Consider the following 10,884-nt stretch of genomic DNA (forward strand, 5'->3'; position numbering starts at 1 on the left):
AATTTAATTTAACCCCAAACCATCAATTTACAGAATTAGCCAGTCGATGTTCAGCCAAAATTGTCCAACTAAAGAAGGCTCTCGGTTTTTATATCGTTTCACGATGCAGTCACTTCTAGCCAATCCTTTTATCTATTTACTTACCATTTGTATTTGATCGCTTTGAAAAAGTTTCAGTTACCTTGAACTGATTTTAAATTTATCTGAGCTGACCTTTTTGCAAAATTGTGTTTCAAATGTTGTGGTAAATACTATGTTGCCATGACAACCGACGAGCGCCTTGGAAGATGTCATAAGTTCCCCAAAGGAAATCCTACGCCAAGATTGTCATTCTGATGGTTTTGATTTTCTGGGCAAAAAAAGTTGTAACTCCTTACAATGTGTTATTGTGTTACTTATTCCCTGTTGCCACGAGTAACTTTCCTGCAAACACACTTAAGATTTTTATTCATAACTTGTTTTTCCTAATTTCTATGCGGTGGTCCGATAATCTTAATACTTTTTTTATCCCAAAGAAAATTCACACTGCGCGAGTTTCAGGACTGATTTAAAGTAGATTAACAATGTTGCTTTTTTAAAAGTGAGAAGGAATTGCTTGCTTTGGTTTTGAAACTAAATTTCTCTAATCTACTTCATTCGTTTTTGAATCAACCGTGACTATAAAAACTGGTCCTAATGTTTTTTTGTACATCCAATGCGCTATATCTTTAGCTATTTGATATTTATTACTTAATTGAACGTGACGCAATAAGAAAGCTGCAATCCTGATCAAAATCGTTGAGACACTTTACTTCCTTCTCCATAGAGCGGTTTTCAATTGAGTGTTGAAAGTAATTAGATAATTACTTTGGTTTATGATTACTTCACTCAGTGATTGGTTCAAAGTTCTCGCGCCACTTTTTCAACCAATCAGAAGTGAAACCAAAACCAATCGTAGCTCGCGTGTGCACATTTTCCCGCGCTTTCTGTCATCTACGTGTAATTACTTCGAGTTTTGATTGGTTTACTGGATTGTTTCCGTTCTTTTTTGATTGGCCAAAGTAGTTACTTTGGTTTTGGTTTTACGACACTCATTTGAAAACCGCTCTATCTAAACCAATTACTTCCATGAAGTAAATCTTCATGTTACAGATACCCCTCTCATCCCTAACGATGTTGAAGGATAGGAGCTCCGTTATTTCGGGTCGTGCGGTACCTCATTGAATGGGCTTCATGATTGGCCAAAAGAACAATAGAACGAACAAAGATAACAATGGATTTAGCACGGAAAACAATAGGAAGTACGACACTATACAGCCAATGAAATTTAGTGTTCAACAAAGGTAAGACCCTTATAGACAACGTTGTCTTGGGGGAGTTGGGAGGGGTGGGGATATTGTTCGGCCTTTGTCGTAATTATTGTCCAAAAAGACGAAACTTGAGAAACGCCTCAACGATTTTTGTCCAGGATTGTGGGTTCGCTTTAGTCTGCGTGTGTGAATTTTGCGAATATTAACAGTGTTCAAAGTTACACCGCGCGTTAATTAAAAAAATGTCCCTAGAACTTAAAAAGATGATTCTTTTCTCCGTTGCTCTCACCCTCTTGTCTTGGCACAGTTTTATATACCAGACGAAGATTAAAATAAAAATGGATTGGGAATTTAATGGGGCTTTTCATTTGTTAAGCAATAGCTGTAATATGTCTAAATAATCACGACAGAGACTATAATTTTTAGATTGTTTTAGTGACGCAGATGTCTTGAAATTAAATTCTGTTTCAAATTATATTTCTTAACTACTTGCCACGACGTTCGTAAATGCAATCTTATTCTTACTTTTTATTTTGAAATCTATTTTTACACCGTCATCAAACTTCTTCGTTAAAAGAAAAATGTATAAAATCGTTTTAAAAATATTTGCCTCTCAAAGAGCACAACACATTGACCTAGTATTATGATAGTTGTACGCTCATAATTTGGCCCTCCCCCTCCCCCTGCCCCCTCCCACACACACACACACACCTCCCAACCCCCACCCCCCACCCACACATACTTTACATCGCAAAGTAGTGGTTTTTTTTTTTCAAGTAAAAGAGTTCTCATTTCTCTTTAGTTTAAAGTGCACCTAAAGTCAAAAACGTTTTGTTGCCAAGATCATTCTTTTCACTTAAAGCAAACATATTTTACAATTTTCACCTCAATTTTGCTTTTCGTGTGTGTAGGGATGGCGCAGTGGTGAGAGCATTAATCTCCCACCAATGTGGCCCGGGTTCAATTCCCAGACTCGGCGTCACATGTGGGTTGAGTTTGTTGGTTCTCTTCTCTGTACCGAGATGTTTTCTCTGGGTACTCCGGTTTCCCCTCTCCTCAAAAACCAACATTTGACTTGATTTGTGTTAATTGTTAATTTCAATTTACAATGTCCCCAATTAGTGCTACAGCGCTAGAACGTCTAAACACTTAAATAAAGTCCCTCTCTTTTTATGTAAAGTTAGTAAGTAAGACTTGCAGTCATTTAGACGCACGACCGTGCTGTGAGAGGCATGGGCCTATTCTTGATCTTACGTCACAAACTGCTTTGCATTCAAGTTTCAAAGAGCATTTCCATTGCAAATTAGTTTGTGACGTAAAATCAAGAATAGACCCATGCTTCTGACAGCTCGGTCGTGGGTCCGAATGATTGCCAGTTTTGCTAACTTTGCGCAACTTGCGTGGCACATAAAAAGCAAAATTCTGAGGTACAAATGGCAAAATATTGCAGGGATTGAAATTAGAAACGAAAAATATTTGAGTTTAGGTGTACTTTAAGATGTAAATAAATAGTCCCAGCTTTAGTCTTTCAGTTGTGTTTGACGCCGAAGCGTTGGTTTCTCGGTTCGTACATTGACGTCCTTCCATGCGACTATTAGTTCCTTTAGGCTTGCCTCATTTGATCCTCTAATGTCACTCACTTCCTGAAATTACAATGTTTTAAGGAAATTCAGTTAATGGAGAGCTTGACTGACGTTAGGAACCCATAACAAGGGCATACAACTTCTACATGTGTCATGATATGATGAAGGACTGAGCTGTTTTAAAAATTGCCTTTCTCGGGAAGTCTGACTGACCAGCGAGGAGGGTGACCTGTTTGGGGTATCGAGGGTAGGGAGCTTATGCACGTGCGTTTTTGAGAAGCGTAGGGCAACCGGAAGTGAGCTGTTTTCCCTTTTAACTTGTCTCGACACAACCACATTTACATTGCCAAGTATCTTGTCTCCATTAGAGTTGATTAGTATAAAAATCTGGGAGACACCACTGTCCTGTCACGTGAAATGTTCTCTTCCAGTTGCCGTCCGCATCTCAAAAACGCGCGTGCTTAAGCTCCCTATTTTAGTGGCGGAGCCCTCAGCGCGAGCCGGCAACTGAAGCCGGCGTGAAGACTGGGGTGAGGAAAACTGCATTCTTCTCGCGCGTTCTCGCGCGAAGGCGGCTCCTCCCCACTTGATATCCCAAACAAGTCAGCCTGATCGCAGGCTCAATTCTGACTCACGTAAGAACCTTGCGAGCTAATCACAAGCCTTGCATAATTTAGTCTTAGCGTTGATACTGACTTCTTCCAACAGAGTCAATAGACAGAGCTTGTTTTAAAACTTATATCGCGTTGTAGTATGTCTCTAAATGGCTAAGTTAGCATCATAGCAAGTGTTCTACCTGTGTAGCTTAGTAAAAGCCCTAGGGGATTATCAGAGCTTTTTGTATCTTTTCCTATTCGTTTCTTCATAAATATCACCATTTTTAAATGTTTGATTACCTTCGTCATCATCAATCCTTATGGCCGCCATTGGGGCATAGGGCCGCGTTTGATTACCTTGCGCGGGATGATTTTAACAAGATATAACGTAGCTATTGATCAGTCGGGCACCTTTTAACCCTATGTAGTTACCTTGGCAACTATAACTAAGGTTAGCAACCTTTAGATTGGAATGCGACTGCAAGCACGAGTTTTGATCTTGGAGCATGCGCACTTGAGAAATTCGCCGTAAAATTTAATAACGCGTGCGCAGAAATGAAAACATACTACACTTTGTCGCATCATTTCCATGTATGGTCACTTCTATTTGACAGAGTACGAGACTAACATGACAGTGCACGTAATTCTCATTCAAGACCCATCTGTTAAAATAATAACGTTACTGTCATTTAGATGGAATAGGGCCATTTGCGCTGGGGAAAATAATATACGTCTTATCTAAGACGCAAATGGATCGGGAATCAGTGAAGAACGATAATTTGGAAATACATTCGAGTACAAAAAGCAGCGATATTACACGATGTTTCGAAGTCATCTTGACCTCATTATCAAGTGATAAATGTAATCATCGTTTCAAGTTTAAATAAGTGGTTGTTTATAACGTAAGCCAACGAATTAGTGCGCTAGATTAAGTGTTCTAAACAAATACTTTCGCGCGAATTGAGTCTGATTGCATTTTCAACTTTGGCTTCGACTCACGGATGAAAAGCATTTCGCGGATTAGACAGCCAAGTTTACCCTGATATTTCCTCAAAACGGAAAACTGTTTCAAAAGCTCGGGGTTTCAAACCCCTTAATCGCGCGCACTAATTCTTAGGCTGACGTTATAAGAAACCACTTAATTCAAACTTGAAACGACCATTACATTTATCACTTGATAATTAAGTCAAGATGACTTCGAAACGTCGTGTAATATCGCTTGTAAAACAATCATTGTAGACGAGACGTGAAGCTTTATTTAGAACATGGTTAATATAGAAATTTTCAACGAAGAAAATAAGAAGCGTCTCATAGAAGATAGATCTTTAATAAGACGCGACCTGCATCTTTTACGCGTTCATGTCTAAGACGCGAAGATTACGTAAAAATGGTTCGTATCTTACCGTATCTCATCTATAATTTACGGTATTTCGACCGTATTTTGTCAACTCCGCGAGTATTTTGCAAACGAGTGTAATGATAGTCGACATATGATACCGAAATATTTAGTTACACCATTTTTCCCGGCCCCGGAAAATATTTTAAATCATGCTTTCATAGATTCTGAGTTCTGTTATCCTTGATTAATGGTTGGGGAGTTTCTTTAACTATGTCTTGAAATGGTGCAGTTCAAATGGTTAGCAACCTCTCTAGCCAACCCACCCCGGGAAAGTTTAAATAGGAAAATCCCATTTGGTGGTTTTCACAAATGACCAAAACTATGTCTATTTACCTTTTTGTTTTTAAAAAGCTTGAAGTGTGGAATAGAGACGATGGCGAACAGAGTAGCGACCTCCTATGGAGAAAAAAATTATACCTTTGTGTTTACAGTATTAATATTAAGCTTGTATGTCTATAACTGAGACAGTTATACATTGCAATAGAGGATGAGGTAAGAGAACGGTGCCTCTTAAATGATTGTTTCTTAAAATCTAATCGTAGCTACGCAACTATTTTTGGAGAGGCGCCTGATTGGAGTTGTATTGACGTGATGAAATGTTAAATATGCCCGGCATGGGCATTATTCGCGCGGCGGCCGCATTGGCCATAGACAGTAGATTACGTACCCGGAGCCTCGAGTTGAAATGTTTGGGAACGAGTTTCAGTGCGCAAAAAGTTTTCTATCCCTCGGGACTAAACATGGGTGCCGTGTGAACGAGAACTTAAAATAGCTTTGCGAAACTAAAAGGGTTCGCACTCTTACCTCATCCTCTTTTGTATATTGTCATCATAGGTGTGTAGATTTAGGCAAATCAATTTTACAGTCAAAGTCGATTTTTTTTCAATGCGGAATTCTCCCTTTCTAACACTGGATAAAATCGTGTGGTATTTAAGTCTCCTTGTGGTGTTGTCATCTCCGTGAAAGATCCTATACGATAGGGTTAAATTGCCGAAAACTAGTAACACTATGCCGATTACTAAAGCAGTTTTTTATCCGTACTGTGATTCACGGCCAGAGTTTCTTTTTCAATGTATTTATGTCATGCAAGATATGTTAGGCTTGCCTTACAGTACAGAACGAAAAAAACGAGGTTACTGAGATATGGTCACTCGTGCTGGCGATCTGAACCGGTACTATATAAGTACCAACAAGTTCTTTATGATTCCTGGGTAGTCCAGGCAAACGAACAAAGTTATAACTTCAATTCAAACTAGTCGTTAGCTTCCAGAAGCAGCTGGAACTACTCCGGAAAATTGTCTAGGAACTAAGCATAAGTAAGATAGGCTGTTGAATCGCGCGGGAAGTCAAGCCAACTTCTCTGAAAAGTTTGGCTTGCTAAACTGACCAAGACAAGGCATACAAGTTAGCATATTTCAAGGCTTCTGCTTTTGTACGACTACTTAATATATTCTGTTTAAAATCGATCTACTGGAGGAATCCATACGTACCTCAGCATGTTCGATGTTAACTTTAGCGAAAACTACATCTGGAAACTCCCTTGCCATTTTCTAGTCAGTTGAGGAAAAGAGAAAGAGGAATGTGCAATAGGTTTTTAAATAATTACCAGGGTTGTTGAGTACCATGTAATTTTTTTTTGTTTCGTGACTTTGGCTTTTCGTAAATTGAATAAAAGTTTGTTCCACAAAGCAATCCATGGTGACGGCGGTCTGGCTTTTCCAGACTATGTTGTGAAGGGCAAAGACTTAAAGAACTGTACTGAATGAGAACAAATTTTTTGAACTACTGGCAATACTGAGACTTATAAAAAAAGTTATTTTTGTAGAACTGTTAAGGATGCGTTGCCAAGCGAAATTGTTAATATGAAGTCCGCAGACCAATTTTAAAAGTGTTATTTGAGCATTTTTAGTAATAATGATTTTTTAATATTGTATAAGAATTAATACTATGATAAATATTTTGTAGGAAATTATATGAAGGCTATCATTATTCTTAACTATTTCATGTTATTTAGTTAGACGTCTTGCGTGACGGCACCCATTTGCAGAACTAGACATTTTAAAATAAAGGTTGAATATAGTGGTGTTAAACCGAACCAACGTATGGTTTCAGAGAATTGACCAATCACAAAGAATCAAATGAACCAATTAGAGCTCTATGCAAATTCACGCAAGAGCGGGAAAATATGTGCTCATTCGTCACAACCAGAATGGATTGGGTCTGTGAATCTGAACTGGCATAGGCGTGCATGTTGCAACCTCTGAGTATAGAAAACCGAAAAAAAGTACACTTGTAAAACTGACACTTAATTAAGACTAGGAAAAGAAGCCTATAGATTCAAGTTAACACAAACGATGTTACCTCAAGCTTGGGTGCTACTGATCTGCAAGGCCCGCACCAATCAGCGTAGAAGATAATCACAACTAAGTTATCACCACTGCTTTCAAGAAGGTCATTGAGGGCTTTCTGTAGATTTAGACAAAAGTCTAGGTCATTGCTACGTTAGTGATTTAAAGACGGTGCTTACTAATTCAAAGGTAGTTTTGCGTGGTCTATGAATATGCAGGAAAGGAGATCTTAAACAAGTGTTATTGAAATTTAAAAACAAAATTGGAGGTAACCACACATTTTTGAAAGATATTCAACAATTTTTTAGAAAGCTTTAATATACAAAGCAATGTAGGGCGGTTTTTCTTCCAAATTGAAGCTTAAGGACGTTCGCGCCCATTGCTACTGCGCATTTTTTCGCGCATGTCACGTACACGTCATGCATCGCAGACCACGAAGGTAAACACGATGCTAAAGGCGCAAACGTTTTCCACAAGAATGGAACATGAAAGCGTGTCTCATCATGGGATAGCTGTGGAACCAGGTCTTCTCGGAAATGTCGCGCAATGACGTGCCAGTGCGAATATACCATCGCTTTGAGAACTTCGCAGCGATTTTAATCTCTTGAATGCTCGGTGACCCCTATTTTCCTTTCCGTGGATCACTTCCTTTTCTGATTTTGTCCATTTTAACAAAAAACAAAAATCTGTGCGTGAGAAGTTACAAATATTTCGCCTTTTATGCTCTCGGGCGACAGACGTTCTTTCTTAGACTAACATGTATCGTTTTTCAAGGTCTATTTCACCTCAGAAAAAGACATCAGCTGCAAAGGTTAATTTAGTTATATTAATGATGTCGAATTGAGTACGTTTACCTGATATAAATTTCACTAATGTAGCTTTTTTTATTGCTGACAGTTGTGAGCTACGATGGTCTTAAAAGTAACGCAATCTTCTAAAAGTGCACCTCATGATCTCGAAAACGAGCACAGTGACCCCCCATTTTTGTGCCTTTTTGGCAAAGGTAGATCATTACCTTTCTGCGTGGCAAGTTTAAAAAAAATCTGTACGTGGGAACATTTTGGGCGCGAACGCCCTTAATTACCTTTTGAAAAATGCATGGTTACCTCCAATTTTTCTTTGGATCCGCATAGTTTTGAACCGCACAAAGATATCCCTGTATTAATAAGCACCACCCACAGGAAATCCGAGTATCTAGATATGCGCAGAACGTATGCGCAATAACAATAGTAGGCACCCTCCTTAATTGAGCAAAGAAAAAAATACAAGTAAATAAAAATAACGCTTGACCTGTTTAAGACAAGGAAACTAACGTTTCGCATTAGATGCAGTCTATATAGAGCACACTACAACAGAGCATTTAGTTTTCCGGCTTTCTTCTTTTTCGTTGACTTAACAATGTTCACTGATTAAGCCAGATCATGAAATGAATTACTCGCACGCCATTCATAGCTTACCTCGGAAAAAAAAAAAAAAAACGGCACGCAAACCTGGGTTATATTGATCAGGGTCTCTAAATCCCGCCGAAAACAGTTTTGATTGTCTGTATAAAATACTGACCTAATACTCGATTCAGTAATCCGGTTCTTAATTATTCCCCAGTCGCACAAGCTACATTTCCTTTTCAAATAAATACATGCGGTTGGAAGGCTAATATTAGAACTCTAAGTTTAACTCGATTTTGAACTTATCCTGTTGACTAATCTTGGTTTTTTTTTTTGAGTAAAATGGTTCTTATTTAAGAGAAACTTAAAAGAAAGGGAAACAGGAAAAAAAGAATCAATGAAGCATAAAAATAAACATGAAAATAAGTGTGGAACAGAAAACATTGCGTTTACAACTGTGAATTTTGACATGATAAGTTTGTTACAGTGAGAACTTATAGTCTAAGTTACTTGTTGAACAAGCGAAATCCCAACATCGGTCGATTGTTGAGAATGTTAACTGGCGAGCCTTTTGCAAATTAGTTGAAGTAAATATTGTCTTCATGCATGTCAGTGTCTCAATTCGAGTCAAATGCTTCAAGATCAGTCGAGTCCAATAAATCAGCAATGTAATTCAGTCAACAAAACGAAACAGTTCAGGATAATTATGCTTCACAAATCCCTTCACTTGAAGCAGACGTCGAGTAGCTGAAACTCCACGTAGAATGTTTATGCCTTATTTAAGTCAACTGTGGTTATGAAGTTTACTTTAAGCATGAATTGTTTTGTGTATCTTGTAGTTACCTACCGGGCTCTGAATCTCCCTCTTTGCCATAGTTTAAGGGAATAAGACTATAATCGAAATCCCTGAATGTTTTGAGTTGTTTGTAGAGTAGTATGTCGTTTCATAACCCGCGAAGTTCATACGTGCGAATAATTTCTCAGTAGAATGATCTTTGTGTTTTGTTTCTCAAGAGTATAAATAAACCGACGCAATACAAAACATCATTTTCGTTCTTCTCAGCTCTTTGATGACGCACTTGACTTCCTCCAGTCAACGCAATATTTATTTTTATTTAGATAGCTAAAGTGATACGAATGATGGTGAAAATCAAGTCTTTTACTGGGTGACAAATCGATTTCAACCCTTTCTCAAGTTATTTAAGATGGAAATTTGAAAGAAATTTGGTAACAGCCCACTTAAACCACTCACATCAAATCATGCGTCCCTTTACACTTCGATGATTCACTGACGTTCAAGCAGGCCCAACTTGGTAAAGAAGGAAGTAGAACCGGGAGGGAGGAGAGGGAGTTTATCCAAGAATCTTAAAAATAGGACGAACCGGGAGAAGTGTGTGGAGAGGAAACTGTTTAGTATTTTGAATATTACCATATTTAGACAGCTTTAAATCAAAAGAGGTGGGAAATAAACCTAACCTTCATAACTCAGCTCTCGAGCCCACACAGGACACCACGATTTACACAAATGAAAAATCACGAGTCATATTAGCACCCCAGTTCATATCTCATTTGACCAACTGGCGATACAACGACAATCCTTCCCGGGAGATTTTCAGAAACAATCTTGGAGTAATTCTGACTAAAAAAAACTGTAAAAATACCAATTAAAAAATAATGGAAATAAACAAATAAAATTGCAATCAAAATAAAGGTATTAGGAAGTTCTAGTTAAGAGAGAGGTACTTCAGTGAACTGTTATAAAATTGGTCAAAAGCTTTCTCCGTATTTGACGTATAATACTCTGAGTTGAGGAACTCATCTTTCAAGACGTAATCCAAACTATTCCAAAGGGCAAAACCTTTTGGTGAAAACATTTGTTCTAAAAAAGAGGATGTTGATAATCAACATGACAACTCCTGGCTGCATGTTTATCCCGCGCTAATTTGTTCACGAGTTATAAATTGATAATTGGGAGTCTACTGTTCAGAGATTCATTTAATGGTTATGATGTCTTGACGATAAATAATTTCATAAGCTTTAATGATGAGGTATCTCTTTAAACCACGCCGTATAAACTTTGAAAATAGGACAAGTACTAAAATATGTCTTGTTTGGGAAGACTAATATGAATGCACTAATAAGCTGGCTTTCGTTTGGTAATAAAGCACCTTAATTTTATTGTTTTTACGTTTTGGCCATTGTTAATGTTGAATAGTCTTTTGTCTTCGGTTTGGGTAGCAATTCGAACACAATGTACCTTCTGAGAGCTGCTGTGTTGCCTCGA

At 38.0% G+C, this 10,884-nt stretch overlaps 1 protein-coding gene across 1 annotated transcript; it reads right to left on the reverse strand.

Moving 5' to 3' along the window:
* Positions 1 to 430: 430 nt before the first annotated feature.
* Positions 431 to 9,615, reverse strand: LOC137973635 (thioredoxin-like). The gene is made up of 5 exons (XM_068820482.1): positions 9,448 to 9,615; positions 7,229 to 7,333; positions 6,358 to 6,417; positions 5,201 to 5,263; positions 431 to 2,932 (listed from the first exon to the last, which is right to left on the reverse strand). Exons 1-5 carry the CDS (start codon positions 9,472 to 9,474, stop codon positions 2,810 to 2,812), a joined length of 378 nt encoding a protein of 125 aa, XP_068676583.1. The 5' UTR covers positions 9,475 to 9,615; the 3' UTR covers positions 431 to 2,809.
* Positions 9,616 to 10,884: the final 1,269 nt, after the last annotated feature.

Source organism: Montipora foliosa, chromosome 10, assembly GCF_036669935.1.
Source record: "Montipora foliosa isolate CH-2021 chromosome 10, ASM3666993v2, whole genome shotgun sequence".
NCBI classification, from domain to species: Eukaryota; Metazoa; Cnidaria; class Anthozoa; order Scleractinia; family Acroporidae; genus Montipora; species Montipora foliosa.

Coding starts and splice junctions, on each gene's coding strand:
- LOC137973635 (XM_068820482.1), bottom strand. CDS start 9,474: ATGGCAAAGAGGGAGATTCAGAGCCCG. Junction 6,418..7,228: donor CAGTAGCACCCAAGCTTGAG/GTAACATCGTTT, acceptor TCAACTGACTAG/AAAATGGCAAGGGAGTTTCC. Junction 5,264..6,357: donor TTAACATCGAACATGCTGAG/GTACGTATGGAT, acceptor TTTTCTCCATAG/GAGGTCGCTACTCTGTTCGC.